Raw genomic sequence first — 17,621 nt, 5'->3', positions numbered from 1 at the left:
CTAGAACTAATGTATTGTATATATGGCACATTTTTTTGGGTAATTTCATAAGACACTTGCAGAGTAGAGTGTCCTCCTGTTAACAACCTTTAGTGGTCATTTAGTAACAGTAACAATAGATTTATGGAACAAAGAGACTTTACGAAGGTCCTATGAATTTGGCCTAAAGCTTGAGGTCGGTTCATTGTACGTTGGAACTATTGTTCCATTAACTTTTAAAGCAGATTATTGAGATACTCACAAAGTAAAGTGTCCCTGTTGCCAAACTACCTCTAAGGAATTTGACATAACTGGTTGGGTCAGTAGTTGGTAAAAAACCAATTGTTCGGTTTCGACCCTCTGCATAAGTCTAAACAGGCATAAGCCATGAGAGTAGAAGAAGCACTAGCTTTGATGTTTTATGTTGTTGGGCAAGTGATAAAGTCTCTCAACTCCAGTGCAGTTTTTCATAATATAAACCCAAAAAAAAAAAAGAAACACCGGTTGTGAGGCAAATTCAGATCTATCATACTAAGCACCCAAATTAGCTTTTTAAGCTTGTTCTTCACTGTTACAGGACAGAGGAAGAAGGAGAGAAAGGAATGGAAAGAAAGTTCTTTCCTGTGTTTGAATGACTAATTATAAAGGAAATGGGAACTAATAAATGTGTTTGGATGCAAATGAAAGGAAAAGAAGGAGAGGAGAATGAAATGGGTTTTTAATGTAATTTCAATCCCTCTGAAAATTGAGAGATTGGAAGGAAAAGGAATGGATGTTCCTTCCCTTCCCTTCCCTTCCCTCCCTTTCCTTTCCCTTCCAGCCATTCCTTTCCCTCTCTTTCCCTCCATCCAAACATAGTTAGTAATAGAGTCAAGTTCAATATGTAGATCCAGCGTCCTAATGCTTTAATGTACCCTCTTAGTGCAAAGCTAACACTGGATGTTGAGATTATCTTTGAACTGAATGTCCAAATCCCGTTTCCTCTCTTCCAACTTAAAATTCTCCAAAACCAGGTGCCTAGGGAAGCAGAGCTTCTATTGGCTGGTGGGGCCTGTAACTTACTTGAACATGCTATGTAGATGCTGACAAACATTGCATTATGTCATTTAGAACATGGTTGAAGACGATGATGAATGCTAAAGTATTGTAGTGGAATTCACATGGATCATGTCGGATCATGATGTTGGTGTGGCATCATCATAAAACTTGGATTTCATTTAAGATGACAGCCATGCATGTGTTTGTCTTTGTTTCCACTGACCCCAAGTTGAACAAAACTATGTTTCATCCTTGTCTCTCTTTTTCCGTGCATCGTATATGAGAATTAGCCATAGATCTGAATTGATCCCGATCTTGGCAATCCAAGGAAATGTCTTTTGGTGAAATGTGAGATGTATGGACAAATACTATTTGGCAATGATCTTGAAATATAACATGTGATGTCATGGCCAGGAAGCAGCAGTGCAAAAATCGGCTCGAATTGAGCTGATTTGAATAGAGTTGGTGGTAAATGGATTTGATTCATGCCATGCTCTATTTCCCAATTATTTGTAATTGTTTTTTAGGGTTTTTATTATATATTTAATTTATTTTTTAAGTACATAAAGTTACAAGTTTCGCTGATTCACTGTATGGTCTATTCCATTTAATCTGGTGCTGCCAATGGAAAAACAAAATTGAGAAAAATGAAGAAGAACATGGAGATTTCTCCTATCAAGTGTTGTTCCAAATAACTGGTTAAATCCAGATCTACAACAGTTGGGATCGATTAATCCACAAAGCGTGCTGATCTGTTACCAGCTAAGATGGCATGTGCCCACAAGTCTTATGGAATGGTTCTCTCAGAAGAACCAAAAGAAAAGGCAAGGGAGAAAAGGGAATATTCCAATTAGGCATTGATCTTTTGACCCACATGGGACAATCTGCATTTTCCTACAGTAAAATCCCATCAGTAAATGTTAAAATCTCTCAAATGGGTGTCTGATCTTCACCAGATGATTGATCTTGCGTAGAGACAGCTCTTCCAAATATAGTTATGGCAGGTTAAACTTAGCCTCATCTGGTGTCGTGCTCTAAAATAACAGTTTGCTCATTAGAAGAAAAATGAAGATACTGAAACTCCAAAACACGGGATTATGATGAAGTCCCAAATGTTGCATCAATTTGCATCAGACGCGAGAGTTTCAAAACTGGGTACAGAAAAAAAAATATCACTGTAATGACCAATTTGTGAGAATCATATCAACAAGGAAATTTATGTATCTGTCGTACTGAGGTATTCAAATTCCTGAGTTGCAGCGTGTGGTTGGCGAGACGATTGCAATTCTTTGGTAGTTAAACACACATTTGAAGTTGGCATTCGGGAGCTAGGAAATGGGGGTGAAATTTAGCCGTTGGGGGGGTTAAGAAACGAGGTGGTCTCCTCATTTGGTAGTTGAGGTGGTTAACGAGGTCGTGGAGGGTTCTCCTCTCCTATATCTGCGGCTGAGCATTCCAAAAAAAACTTAGACAACTACAACGATACTCCCTCTCTCTCCCTTCCCCACCACCACCCCCGCTCCCCTTTCTATCTCTCAATCTTCATCTCTTCATTGTGGTCAGTCGTTGGTTTTTCCTCTGAAATTCTTAGATCTTTAGTGCACGGTGCAGAAAGATGGCTCTCTTGGCAGCTGTGGCCATTGTCCCGATCGGCCTTCTTTTTCTTCTTTCCGGACTCGTTATCAATCTTTTACAGGTACCATCTTTCTTGTCTAATGTTGGTATCCACACAGACAGACAGACAGAGTCTGTTGGTAGATCTGCTTATCTTGTTCGTTGGTTGATTAGTTTGTTTTTGGCTTCTTTTACCGGATACAATTTTAAATTTTCTTGTTTGTGTCGAATCAAAGGCTGTGAACATGATATGAGAAGCAGGAATTGCATACATTTCGTGGGAGTTCTTTTCCGTTTTGTTCACAAATGCACGCGGGTATGCGTGCAAGTATTCATGCTTCCTTTCAATTCTTGTTTCAGGCCATTTGCTATCTTTCCTTCCGCCCATTTTCCAAAAGGTTGCACAGGAGGATCAATCGAGTTCTCGCTGAGCTGCTGTGGTTGGAGGTGGTGTGGCTTTTTGATTGGTGGGGAGGATTTAAGGTCTCTCTCTCTCTCTCTCTCTCTCTCTCTCTTTACTGCTGCTACTACTACTACGAGGGAATCCGCCTCTGCTGTTTGCACTGCTTCACCAGATGCCATCGTCTAAGCTAATACATTTTCCAAGACATGAATGTAATAATTCTAAAAACATGGATTCCCTGCTTCTCCATCTCGTTTAGCTTCCGAGTCCTTTCATTAATTAGCGACTATGTCTCAAATAGATAAGACGAGCAGTTCCTTAAGAAATTAAGTTCAGGTACTGGAGTTCCTAAATACAGTACTTCGCATGAAACACTTTTCCAATAAGGTGATTTGCTTGTTCAATACTGCATTCCTACTCTACCTCGTTACGTTCCAGCTCTTCATGTTGCTTGTTGAGTGTCCGTTCACCAGGTATTCCTTGTGCATACGTTTATAGCCTTCTAAATGGACTCTGGTTATTAGCAGAGAGAACCCCTGACAAGTGTACTCAATGAAAGTCTCCATATGTATTTTTCCAGACAAGAATCAATGCCTCATGGTATACTGGAGCTTGATAAAATATTCAAGCTTTCATCTGTAGCAATACACTTCAAAGCGCTTCTCGGGAAATAAGAAAAAAAGGATTCAAACACCTGCAATTATGTCTAGAAGGAGTTCACCTGGTCGCCACTGAAAACACGTCCTAGCTAGCACATTGCGACGTTCCTGTATAGCAGGAATTTAATTTGTTATATATCCCCTGTTGCCTTCATTCAATTCACAGTTACCGAACAGAATAAATACTTCTTTAATGTGATAATTGGTCAACACAAGCCTCATGATCAGTGACTATTTTCTTCTGCTGGCTGTCCAGGTTCAAGTGTATACTGATTATGTTACATTACAAGCTATGGGTGGGTGATAATATTTTTATTCATTTACTTTATTTGCATCCCTTGTGTTTATGGGAGTGCAGATGCACTAATGCCATGTTTGCCATGTATAATGTTTCAGGTAAGGAGCATGCTCTTGTCATGTCTAATCATAGAAGTGATGTCGATTGGCTTGTTGGATGGGTTTTAGCCCAGGTAAATTTCTGACAGTCACCTTTTAATAGTTAGCTTGCACACTGTTTCTTTATGAGATAAATAGAAGAGCTTGTTAGTTATATTGTAGTAGGATATGGTTTCTTTTTGCTTTCAATACAATGGGGATGACTGCTCTAAGTTACGGAACGTGTTGACTTGATCTTCTCATTGTAGCGCTCAGGCTGTCTTGGAAGTGCACTTGCTGTCATGAAGAAGTCTTCAAAATTTCTTCCGGTAAGTCTGGCGTCTGGTACCCCTTTCTTTGTGTCATTTTTGAGTCTATAGTTTGTCAATTGCAGTGAATTATTAGCCTTTCTATACTTTTGTTTGTACAAAACTCTTCTGTGTTATATGCCCCTTGCTCAGCCAGTTATATGGCTGTTGAACCAAACTTTTCCGAATCTCAATCTCTGGGCTGGTTCAACCTAGTGGCTGTCACAGCAGAACATGAACGCCATATTTGGACTAAAAAAAATTCGAGACTGATGTACCTCATTGGTGACAGTGGCAACAATAACAACAGCATCAGTAGCAGTAGTAGTCATACGGTAGTATTTGTGGTTTTGGAGAAAGGAAAGTTCTTTTGGAATAACGAATGCTTGACTGATAGTATTCCATATGTTTCCAGGCACTAATTCGTTCCATCAAGCATGTTTGACATGTGTAGGTTTTTGGATGGTCAATGTTCTTTTCCGAATATGTTTTCCTTGAGAGAAGCTGGGCAAAGGACCAAGCCACATTGAAGGTAATAAACCATTACTTAATCTAAGCAGGTAAAAGTAGTGATAAACTTAGCTTTTTGTATGCACATATCTTTACTAATTCCATGGTTTACGTTCTTCACAACTGCAGGCTGGATTGCAAATGTTGGAAGATTTTCCTCAGCCTTTTTGGTTAGCTCTTTTTGTTGAAGGAACACGATTCACCCAGGAAAAACTTTTAGCAGCTCAGCAATATGCAATGACTGCAGGACTACCAGTTCCTAGAAATACACTAGTTCCTCGAACAAAGGTCTCCTTTCTTATGCACTGAAAATCCCGATAAAACTCAATCTTTTATGCTTTAAGAATTTCCTGAGTTTCTCATGATTCTCATTATTTTATCAGACCCTTTAAGAACTCTTATGTTGCTTCTCGTGCTTTCTCTTAATAGGAAATGTGATGACCCTTAAAAATGTGAATTGCTTTCAAGCAGGAAGTCAGTCTAGAGTTTAAGTCCTAACTTAGTGATCTCTTCATAGTTAATTAACATTTATGTTTCATATGGTACATGCATTGGATGTCTCTAGTAATAAGATTCTTTAAATTTGCCTATTTTTCTCATGGCACGTTAACTTGTACTGTTAGCTTATAATGAGAAATATCCTCCCGTATTTTACAATTTTCTGTTCAAAGTACATTATATTTATTTTCTTTTGAAGGAATAGTTGTCAAACATGGCAATGCAAATTTCATTTTATTTATCTGTTGTATTTTATGTTGAGTTCAGGGATTTGTGTCAACCATAAACACCATACGTTCCTTTGTACCTGCTATTTATGATGTCACTGTGGCTGTTCCTCGTGGTCAACCTGCACCCACAATGCTCAATATTTTGGCAAGGAAGCCGTCTGTGGTAAGACGAAAACTTCATTATAATCATGAGTTCTAAAACTTAGCTTTAATAGGTAACAAACAAATAGATTTACAAAATCTTCTTGCAATGTGATACATTTTTCTCAATGGTGTTCATGCTGGAAGTTTGGGCTACATGTTACAGCCTTAATTGCATTCATCCCGGCTTAGTGTAATACCAGCGATACATAGTCTGTAAGTAATTTTTAAGTCTTCTTTACCTATGTTGCACCCTAGGTCTATGTTTTTCCTTCACTGTTTCTTTCTTTTTTTTCTGTTTTCCCTTCAAGCTGAAGATAAACCCATACCAGCATCGATAATCAAGCTTCCCAACAAGCAAAAGTTGGCTCCTAGTGTTCATAAAATCAATCTACTAACCAATCAACTTGTATCTCCCTTTCTATAACCTCTTAGATTTGTCTTTATGTTGTTTACGACACCCTCTTGCCAAAGAATTCTTTATATCTGTGTGCCTCATTACCTGCTTTTTGGGTTGTCAACACACCCCCCCACCCCTCCCTTCCTGAGGTATCCACAGTCCACTATGCTCGACTTTTGGTCCAATCATCAGCTCAAATGCTTTCATTATTATTGTCATTTATTTGTGCTTTAGTTGTTTTTCACTGTTTAAGGTAAAATAGTGTAGAAACACGAACCACAAAGAGAGAGAGTGGAGAACGAACACACAATCTACGTGGAAAACCTCAGAAAGAGGTGAAAAACCACGGGGAGGCTCTGACCTAGGGGCACACCGCAACCCTAGGAGAGAGAAAATTATATTTCACTTAATTCAACACTAAACACAAGTGACAATATATAGAGGAAGAGAGGAGAAGCCGCCTAGGGTACCGAGCCCGCCTCGGTACCCGCGCCCCATAGAACCGGGTCCAGGAATGGATCCGGTTCCCACAGCAACATATTCTAACACTCCCCCTCAAGCTTGGCATACATGTCAAACATGCCAAGCTTGCTAACATTCTTTTCGAATGAAGAAGTACAAAGCCCTTTAGTTAGGACGTCTGCAACTTGATCTTCAGACTTCATATATGGCAGAATCAGCTCCTTTGAGTCAATGCGTTCCTGGATAAAATGACGGTCAATCTCCACATGTTTGGTCATGTCATGTAGAACTGGATTATTGGCAAGATTAATCGCAGACTTGTTGTCACAGTACATCTTCATTTTATCTCCCAGTTCCACACCAATATCAGTCAAAAGAATCTTCAGCCACAGCATCTCTGTAACCCCCATTGCAACAGCCCTGTACTCAGCCTCAGCACTAGACCTCGAACATACTTCTTGCCTCTTACTTCTCCAAACAACTAGGTTACCTCCAAGAAAGATACAATACCCTGTAGTAGACCTCCTTGTGTCAGTGCAACCTGCCCAATCTGCATCTGAGTAGCCCTCAATAGTAAGTTTGTCTTGTCGAGCATACAACAGTCCTTTTCCTGGGTCATTCTTTAGATATCCCAACACTCTTTCTGCACTCTTCCAGTGACAATCCGTGGGAGCATGCATAAATTGACTTAGCACATTTACCGCATACGTGATATCAGGGCGAGTTAGAGTAAGATAGATAAGCTTACCTACTAGCCTCTGATATCGCCCTTTTCCTTCCTCATCCAGAATAGTGCCCGTCTTGATACTTATCTTAGTTCCCGACTCTATAGGAGTAAGATAGGGCCTACAACCAAGTTTGCCTGTCTCCTTTAGTAAGTCAAGAGTGTACTTCCTTTGATTCATAACCAGCCCTGTCTCTGATCGAGCAATCTCTATCCCCAGAAAGTATCTCAGCTTACCCAGATCCTTGAGGTCGAATTCTTTAGCTAATCTCTCCTTCATCTTTCTGTTTTCTTCTTCGTCACTGCCAGTGACAATCATATCATCAACGTAGACAAGGAGAAGACTCACCAGACCACCTCTCTGCTTTATGAATAGGGTATGATCTCCATTTCCTTGCTTGTACCCAGTAGACTTCATAACGATCCTTAGTCTCTCAAACCAAGCTCTAGGCGACTGCTTCAAGCCATACAAAGCTTTCTTGAGGTGACAACATTTTCCCTCTTGAACATACCCGGGAGGCATGCTCATATAGACTTCTTCCTCCAGATGGCCGTTCAAGAACGCATTTTTAACATCAAGCTGGTCCATGCGCCACTTCCTGTGCACAGCAAGAGCAAGAATAACCCTCACGGTCTTCAACTTTGCAACAGGGGCAAAGGTCTCAAGATAGTCGATCCCATACTTCTGGCTGAACCCCTTTGCAACCAAACGAGCTTTATATCGATCTACAGTGCCATCAGGTTTGTACTTCACGTTGTAAACCCACTTAGAGCCAACTAAGTGTGTCCCTTTAGGGATATCAACAACTTCCCATGTTTTGTTCTTAGCTAACGCACCCATCTCCTCTGTCATAGCATGTAACCACTTGGGATCATCCTTAGCATCATCCACCGACCTGGGAATAACAACTTTGGATAAGGTTGTGATAAAACATTTGTAATTTGTACTGAGCTTAGCATAAGAAACAAATCTCTGAATAGGGTGAGAAGTACATGACCTGGTGCCTTTGCGCACAGCAATGGGGAGCTCTTCATTCGATGGACTTGGGTCATCCGGGGAGATCACAGGATTGGGATTGGTTCTATCCTCATCACCAACATATTCCACTGTAGCTTTTTCCTTTCTAACATAAACCTGGCCAAACAAGTGATCCCGGGCAACAATGGGCTGAGCATCCACCGTGACCCCTTCCATATGGCTGCCCTTCTCATTACTGACCGTGACCGTGTCAATCACACTGGGACTAACCTTGTAATCCAAAAACTCCATAAACTGAATTAGCTGATTAGAGGAATACTCTTCCCCTTTGTTCCCAAGACACTCCCCCTGAAGAGGATTCACCGAAAAATATGACTCATGTTCATGAAATGTGACATCCCTCGAAACATACACTTTGGAAGTAGTAGGATCCACACATTTATACCCCTTCTGAGTGGAAGAGTACCCCAAGAAAACTCCTTTAATAGACCGGGGATCAAGTTTTTTGAGAGTAGGGCTATGATTATGCACAAAACAACTGCACCCAAAGACACAAGGAGTAAGAGGCCACGGATTCTGAGTGGGCCACAGGGTAGAATAAGGAGACTGACCATCCAACACCCTAGTAGGCATACGGTTAATGAGATGTGCACTAGTGAGAAGTGCATCACCCCAATTCCGCTTCGGGACATGACGTTGGAACATAATGGCCCGGGTAACATTCAATAGATGACGATTTTTACGTTCAGCTATACCATTTTGAGGAGGGGTATAACTACAAGAGGTTTCATGAACAATACCCTTGCCTTTCAAGAATTCATCAAGGGATTGGGAGACATATTCCCTTGCATTATCCGTACGGAAAGCTTGAACAGTAGTATGGAATTGAGTCTCAACAAAGGCAACAAAGTTTTTCACAACTGCTGGAACCTCACTACGTTCTCGCAACAAGTACACGAACGTACATCTAGAGTAATCATCAATAAGCGTCAAAAAATAGTGACAACCACCACACGTGGGTACTCCAGAAGGACCCCAAACATCGGAATGAACTAAGGCAAACGGATGAGTGGTTTTATTCAAAGAAATAGGGTACGAAGCCCTGACATGTTTAGCCAATTGACACACTTCACAAGCGAAGGAGTCAATTGAGACAGAAGCAAACAAATGAGGAAATAACTTCTTTATTAACTGGAAGGGTAGATGTCCAAGACGCTCGTGCCATCGCAGAACAGTAGATCTATCGTTCACACCAGACAAGTGACCACTCGTGGCAGAAATCAATGCTGAAGCAACTTGTACCGGCAGCCTGTAGAGCCCATCAGTAACCGAACCAATCCCAATCTTCTTCCCCGTCACCAAGTCCTGCAGGGAACAATGATCAGCAGAGAAAATCAGATTACAGTTTAATTCTTTAGTAATACTGCTGACAGAGAGTAAGTTCACAGGAATATTTGGAACATGCAGGGCATTGTGGAGACGGTATTTGTTCAACAGGGACAAGCTCCCTTTCCCAGCCACAGAGATAGAAGACCCATCTGCCATAGACACGCGTTGCTTGCCAGAGGAAAGTTGATATTCTTGAAAGAGTTTAGAGTCCCCTGTCATGTGGTGAGTGGCTCCACTATCAACAATCCAATCACCAAGAGAAGGGTTACCTTGATCAGTCGAGGCAACGAGAGCTTGGGCTAGCTGAGCCCCTTCAGACGTGGAGGACTCCTCAGGGGTAGTAGATAGACGGCTGATGTACGCCTGTAGCTCCTTGAGTTGAGCAGGGGACAACTTGGACTTTGCACCACTAGAAGAATTGCTCTAACTGGAATCAGACACAGAAGGGCTACGCTTGCCAAAGGGAGGACGACCTCTGACCAGTCTCTTCTCGGGATGAAGATCCCAACAGAAATCCACCGAATGCCCCAACTTGTGGCAATGAGTGCAATGTCGGGCAGGACGCTGCCCAGTCCCTGAGGCACGGCTGACAAAGGCAGAAGGGCCATGACCGGTGTCAAGATGCATCACCTGGCGACGTTGTTCTTCAGACTCAACACGAGCATATACTTCCTCTATCCCCGGAATCTCATCACCATTAAGAATCTGGCTACGAATAGACTCAAATTCATCCCGCAGGCCTCCCAGAAACAGAAACGTACGGTCCATCCATTCCTTTTCCCAGTAGAGGGAATGATCTGAACCGCATGTCCACTCATCAGTCACATGATAATCTAACTCCTCCCACTTGGTCTTCAGGGCAGCATAGAAGGCAGCAACAGACAAATCACCCTGTGTCAGAGAGTAAATACTGCGTTTAATCTGATAGGTGCGCAAATGTCTCTTCTTGCGACCATACATCTTTGCAAGCACAGTCCACATATCAAAAGAGGTCGGCTTCCGCAGAATGAGGGGCTGAATATCGGATGACACGGAGCTGATAATCCACACCTTCACTTGGCTGTCCTCCAACGCCCACGTCGCCCATTGAGGATCAGATTTGATGGGCGCAGGTTTGTCGCCAGTGATGTAAGAGAGACGCCCACGGCTAGTAATCCCAATCTCGAGAGCGGCAGACCAAGATAGGTAATTGTCCTTGGTCAGACGGATGGAGGTGACCTGGATCGGCACGTTCTCAGTCTTGGAGGCGCTGCCCGTGTCAAGAACGGCATCTTTTTGAGTCCCCATCGCTTCTGCCATCACAAACAAGCACACAGCAACAAGAGGCATAGCAGCGGGAATGAGGCAACGGCGACGGGAAGGAGGCAGCGGCGACGGCGGCGGGATTGAGGCAGCGGCAACGGGAAGCAGGCGACGGCGCAACACAGAGGCCACCCACGGTGGCAGGAACAAAGAACGGGGCGAACGGAGGACCGCGGAGGCGTAACAGAGGACGGCGGCGGCGGAACAGAGGACGGCGGCGGCAGAGCAGGGCGACGTCACACGGGCAGCAGCGGCGGCGCCGGAACTTCAACGGCGTCGGGCGACGAAAAAACTTGACGATCCTCGGAAAAAACGCTTCTCCAACTCCGCTGGCTCTGATACCATGTAGAAACACGAACCACAAAGAGAGAGAGTGGAGAACGAACACACAATCTACGTGGAAAACCTCAGAAAGAGGTGAAAAACCACGGGGAGGCTCTGACCTAGGGGCACACCGCAACCCTAGGAGAGAGAAAATTATATTTCACTTAATTCAACACTAAACACAAGTGACAATATATAGAGGAAGAGAGGAGAAGCCGCCTAGGGTACCGAGCCCGCCTCGGTACCCGCGCCCCATAGAACCGGGTCCAGGAATGGATCCGGTTCCCACAGCAACATATTCTAACAAATAGATTCATAAAACTTAGGATAAGTTGTATCCTCTCTAGGAAAAACTATGCTTTTGACCTCTAGTTGTGGTTTCTTTACATAAGCATTTCCTCATGAGATGATACATACCATGTCAAACTGCTCTTTTTTTCTTATTTAGAGCTTGAGATTATTTATTTATTCTTGCCAGATACATGTCCTTATCAAGAGACACTCTACTGATGAACTACCTAAGACAGATGCTGCAATTGCTCAATGGTGTAGAGATACATTTATAGAAAAGGTGGATGCTATAATTTTGGGTCATTTCAGTCATTTTCTATAACATGAAAATAATTAGATGTTGTTTATGATCACAAAATAGTATTATGCCCCTTATCTCCTCAAAATATAGCATTGCACTGTGTGGCTCGTGTTTTTTCCTTCTTTTTGTTAGCATACTGTGCCAAAAAACTGCAGTCTTCAATCTCCTCTAATATTGCTTTGTTTGGTGCTAACAATCCTTTCTGTTTATGACAAGCCAGGATTTGTTGTTAGACGCACATGCAGCTGAAAATACTTTTGGTGAGAAAAACCTTCAAATGATAGGTCGACCAAAGAAATCTTTGCTGGTAATTTTTTGATCCGCTAGCAGGGAATTAACATTTACCTTTTAGGCTTTATCTATTGCGAAATATCAAGGCAGATGAATTTTAACTAAAGATGTTGAATGTCTTCTTTTGCGCTGGTTTTTATTCTCATAACGCAAGGCTAGTGGATCTAGAACAAGGCATGTTTTGACTCAATATGATAGACTGGTATTTTATGTTTTGCTACTAGAGTAAGGATGAGAATTGACAAAGTATATGGAGAATCGGGTGTCATAATAGAGTATTAAATCTGGATTGTCAGGAAGTACTGCATCTCATATCCAAGTTATTAGCAATACGTAAGCTGCAACTCTTCTTGTATCTGACTCTTTGAGTGCTTTGGCATCAAACAGGTTGTTCTTATGTGGGCATGCATCCTTGTAATCGGTGCTTTCTTCTTCTTTACATGGACTGCACTTCTGTCGACATGGAAAGGGATCTCATGTATTGTAGCCATCCTACTGCTCATCACACTTGTTATGCATGTGTTCATCTTGTTCACCCAATCAGATCGTTCAAATCCAGCAACCGTGCAACCTGTCAAGCCACAAAATGAGGTCTCGTCGATGCAATCTAAACAAAAGAAGCAATTATAGTAGCTTTTAGCAAGCTTTTACAATTTGGTTCTGATTCACAGTTTGGTCTTTTATGTTTTTTCCTCTTTCTTTTTCCCTCTTTTTCAGGCTCACCGTCCTCTGCTTTGTTAAAGCTAGAGCTACTGCTTCTTGTTGTCCATGTACTGCCAATGATACTACTTATGAAAGAAGCAACTTAGATTCAGAATCTTGAATCAACTGAGGGCATACTAACCCTGGATTAAATCTTGTAAAATAATTACCTTTTTTCATTTTTTATTCATTTTTTGGTGGATGGCGCTAATGTGATTATGAACCTTGTAAAACCATTACATTTCTTACTGTAATTTATTATTTCATTTTTTTTACTTTTATGGGTGGGAATAATGAGTTTAATGCTTAATTCTGCCCATAATGGTAGCAAAAAAGCAAGGATGCTAAATTATGTTGACTTGGCACGTTGGACAGAAATCAAAGACCAGGTCATTTATTCTGACTTTGATAATTCCTTCTGATTTGTTCTGTCTCGTTGTGATTAAAACTTCTTATAAGCCCGAATTTGTAAACCTGCATTGCTCAAGAGGAGCTCATTCCTTTTTGTAAGAATTTCGGGCTCTTCCCTGAGTACCAAACTACGAAGGGGATGACATCTAGCCATAACCCCTTTGCCTGTACTACCTATCTATCTGTCTATATATATATATGTGTGTGTGTGTGTGTGTGTGTGTATATATATGTATGTTGTGTGTGTGTAGAGAGAGAGAGAGAGAGAGAGAGAGAGGGCGAGACAGAGACAGAGCAAGGCTGCAAAATATCTTCTCGAATGAGGGGGACTACAAAAAGAACAATAGACTAAGAGAAAAATGAAACTAGTGAGAGAGGGGGAGAGATCAATAATCATGAGTCGTAACAATACCATATGACTATAAAGGCAGAAGTAAAAGCAGTGCTGAATTAAAACTGGTTTCCTAGCTAACAAAATTTTAAATGGCATGCCTACGATGCAAATCTGAGTTTCATTTCTACATCTATCATAAAACTTTGCCCGAATACCTTTGTGACTACTTACATAGCAAGTACGTAGATAATTTTATACAAAGCAATATCAACTACTGATGACTACCGTGTCTCTTTATGATTCCTGACAACAAGGAGATTATGGTGTTTTCTTGAAACATGAAAATTAATTAGTAGTCAGCTCTGAAATTAACATTTTATTGTAGCTAAAAACATATTGAAAGCCTGTCATCATCAAGTTGTTTTAAATGTGTAGATAATTACTTTAACAGTTTAAAACGGTAACTTGTTCTTTTTCTCTCACCGCCACGGGCGACTAATAAATTGTTCCAATTTCATCACCATGGGTGGTAACAAAGAAATATGGAGGGTGTCAAATTGAAAGCAGTATATTAAGTCTCAACCCTGTAATCTCTTCATTGTGGTGTTTTTTGGAAGGCTTGCAAAAGCAAAAACAACTCTCTCTCTCTCGTTCCTTGTCTTCGTCTCCAAAATGTCCACTCAGATTATTATTTGTTCTTCCGGAGGGAGGGTGCGACTGTCTTCTTCCTGCCAAGATGATTAACCTCCCCATTCTCTCCCAGCTCATCGGCTCCTGTGTTGTCTCTCATTTCTCTCTCACATCTTTTCCTTCCTTTGTCACTTCACATTCTAACCTTTAGTTTGCATTTTTTCCTCCTTTATGTGCAGATTGCTATACCCTTTTCTCGGTCTTTTGCATCTCCTTTTTTCAACTTTTTCTTCCTCCTCTTTCGGTCATTGTGTCGCTACGTTTTCCCCTTTACCTCTTCAACTCTTCTGTCTCTTCTTCTTAGCACATGTTGTTCATCTTCCCCCTTTGTGACCTTTTCCTTTTCATTCCTGTTCTCTTCAATTCCCTTTTCTTCTCTTCTTTTGCCTCCTACTGCAGGTTACCTTTCTTTTATGTCTTGCCTATCTCCTCCTCCTGCTCCTCTTTCGCCCCTTCCCCCCTCCTGGACAATCTGCCTCCCATCCGACTTCATGGAAGGACCTCTTTAATGCTCTTCTCTACCTCCCTTGCAAGTTTCATGCCGCAGCTCACTTCAATGTCCGATATCCCCCTTATTAGATTAAACAATGCGATCCATTACGTCCACAATAACTAAACAGACAGGTGTGTGTATTGATACCAGCATGCTCCTGCGCCTTCGTCTTTTCAGACTTTGTCTGCTTCAAGTCTCTCTTCTGCATCCTGTACATGACGAAGACTGCCGGGCCTCTCTATGGTGCTCTAGCTTAACATGCTCCTCGCCTTCCCCGATGGTGACCGACTTCTTTCCATTAGCTGATTCAGATACCACGCCACCCTCTCTCTACCTGCTCTTCGCCTTCATGTGTTAAGAGTCGAGGAGGCTCTCCCCGGCTCCTTGGTTTGGTGCATATTTAGTTGTTTGGTATATATATATATATATATATATATATATATATTATATATATATATATATATATATATATATATATATATATATATATATATATATATATATATATATATATATATATATATATATATCATATTGGCTAGTTAAGATAAATACAAATTTGTATTTTAAAGGAAAAGGGGAGGAATCTCTTCAATCGGCCAATAGAGAAAAGGTATAGCACCATCGTTATCGATATCTATTTTTACGTTGTGCGTCCATTTTCAACGTTTACTTCTACGTTAAGCGGATGAATGTCGGCCCTCAAAGCATCATTACATTAAAAAAACAGAGCATGAGCAAAAGGTGTTCGGCATCAACAATTGGATGTACCCAATTATCAATTCATGATAATTCATGATAAGGATTTTAATTTTATTTATTCATTAGATTCAGTTAACCGAGTTTTAATCTCATATCTGATAGGTGATCCAATAAAAATCGGACTCAAGGGTGTAGCATAGCAGGTTGCGCTGGTGGGTCTGTAAACATCTGGTGCATGTCGCTACTCTTTAGGGGGCGTTTGGTTGGCAGGAAAAGCACTGTTCAACAGGAAAAAAAATTCAAATTTTTAAAACTTTTCCATTTCATCAAACATGGAAAAAAAATTTGGACCGTTGGAGATGATTCTGGAAAAATATTCCAGAAAAATTTCTCCAACCAGAGGGGTGGAGAAATTTTTCTAGAAATTTTTTTGTGACCGTTGGAGGAGGAAATTTTTTCTCCCTCCTCCCTCCTTCTCTTCTTCCTCATTCTTCTTCACCATTCTCATCAAACAAAGAAATTTTTTCTAGAAAAATAATTCCTCCATAACAAACACAAACTGGTTTTGGAAAAACGGAAAAATTTTTCCGTTTCTTCAATTCCAGAAATTTTTTTTTAGAAATTTTTTTTCAGAAATTTTTTTCTGACCATCAAACGGCCCCTTAATACAAAATAGATGCACTGCACCCTAGTTAACGGGTATCTTTTTATTTGTGTTTGACAGTTTGGAACTTTGATTCCACAATTGAAAACAAAATATTTGATAAAATATAAATTAAAATTATTGATTGATGATTAAATCCATCATGACAGGTGCCTTAAAGAGAAATGAACAAAATCTAAAATTTTGAAATTATATTTCCACCCCTAAATTACAATCATGATTTTGGAATTTTGATTTAAGAATTAACTTTTAATTCTCGAATCAAACAATTTTTTGTTTGATAACAGGATTCTTGTTTCATCAAAATGAAAAATTGGATTTTATAACTCCACAAATTCTTGCCTCGTCAAACACCTCTTAAATTACTTGGTATTTTTACCTGCTAAGGTGAAATGCCAAAAATCAGCTAGAAAATGCAGATCACATTTTCTTTAGCATAAAATTACGACTTCAGAACCTGCAAAGATACCTAAATCATGTTTGACCAGAATACAAATAACTACTTTAACAATGAAAAGGGAACAATTCAAAAGGTTTCTCTCTGTCTCTCTTGGTACATGTCAAATGTGAAATTAATTAGTAATTAGTCTTTAGGATTCTATTGACAAAATAAATTATTTTGTCCTTAAATACGAGTCTTTTGAAGCTATAATTCATAATACATAAATCACAATGCCCAACATGAGAATAATTGTTTATGTCAAATGAAAACTTGAAAAGTGAACAATACAAAAAAAAGTGAAAAGTGAATCTTATGTTTATAAGGTTTTGCCTTACTAACATTGTAGTGCTCCAATGTTTAGTTCGGTATCAAAGATTGTGAGAAATCTTCAAAGGTTTATAAAGAGGGTTATTGATGAAAAGATTGTCATGGTTTCTAATCTTTTTGAGGCTGGAGCCAAAACTGCTAGGGGACAGATTGGGATCCGCTGAATCAGGGGTTTGAACCCAGGAGTGGGTCGAGTTGTTATAGTGGTATCAGAGCTGGTTTCAACACTCGGACCTAGGGTCACACACGCGCGGACGCATGTGCTTTAAGGGAGTAGATTGTAATGCCCCAAATGTTTAGTTCGGTATCAAAGATTATGATGAATCTTTAAAGGTTTATAAATGTGATCATTGATAAAAAAATTGTATTAGTTCCTGGTCTTTTTGATGTTGGAGTCTAAACTGTTAGGGAGCGGGTTGGAATCTACCGAACCAACGAGTTGTTATAAACATATCATTAAAGAGTAACTCATTAAAAAGTGATCACAAGGTTTGGAGAGTAACTCATTAAAAAGTGATGACAAGGTTTGAACTTAAGACCCATTCGAGTAAGGTAGCTTATCACCCAATTGTCTTGGAACCCCATTAAACCTTACATTAAATTTACATTAAATTTGAGAAGACTTTTCCACATAGATG

The 17,621-nt window shown here is 40.5% G+C and overlaps 1 protein-coding gene across 2 annotated transcripts; it reads left to right on the top strand.

The window, feature by feature from the left end:
- The first annotated feature begins 2,114 nt into the window (after positions 1-2,114).
- Positions 2,115-13,195, top strand: LOC116266567 (1-acyl-sn-glycerol-3-phosphate acyltransferase PLS1-like). Of its 2 annotated transcripts, XM_031647818.2 has the most exons (12): positions 2,117-2,713; positions 2,992-3,114; positions 3,950-3,989; positions 4,090-4,163; positions 4,338-4,397; positions 4,831-4,908; positions 5,016-5,174; positions 5,652-5,777; positions 11,814-11,906; positions 12,148-12,234; positions 12,606-12,809; positions 12,936-13,195. In XM_031647818.2, the coding sequence occupies exons 1-12, from the start codon at positions 2,633-2,635 to the stop codon at positions 12,957-12,959; spliced, it is 1,149 nt and encodes a 382-aa protein (XP_031503678.1). In that variant the 5' UTR covers positions 2,117-2,632; the 3' UTR covers positions 12,960-13,195. The 2 variants fall into 2 exon arrangements, with proteins under 2 accessions (XP_049937251.1, XP_031503678.1); XM_050081294.1 differs by lacking the exon at positions 11,814-11,906 and having other exon boundaries at positions 2,115-2,713.
- Positions 13,196-17,621: the final 4,426 nt, after the last annotated feature.

This window comes from Nymphaea colorata, chromosome 13 (genome assembly GCF_008831285.2).
Source record: "Nymphaea colorata isolate Beijing-Zhang1983 chromosome 13, ASM883128v2, whole genome shotgun sequence".
Lineage (NCBI taxonomy): Eukaryota > Viridiplantae > Streptophyta > Magnoliopsida > Nymphaeales > Nymphaeaceae > Nymphaea > Nymphaea colorata.
This window is presented reverse-complemented; position numbering and strand designations above follow the sequence as displayed.

Bases quoted from the DNA above. Each gene is read 5' to 3' on its own strand.
- LOC116266567 (XM_031647818.2), top strand. From the start codon at position 2,633: ATGGCTCTCTTGGCAGCTGTGGCCATTGTCCCGATCGGCCTTCTTTTT. The intron at 3,115-3,949 runs GTCTCTCTCTCT...CTGGCTGTCCAG, and splicing joins ATTGGTGGGGAGGATTTAAG to GTTCAAGTGTATACTGATTA. The intron at 11,907-12,147 runs GTGGATGCTATA...ATGACAAGCCAG, and splicing joins GAGATACATTTATAGAAAAG to GATTTGTTGTTAGACGCACA.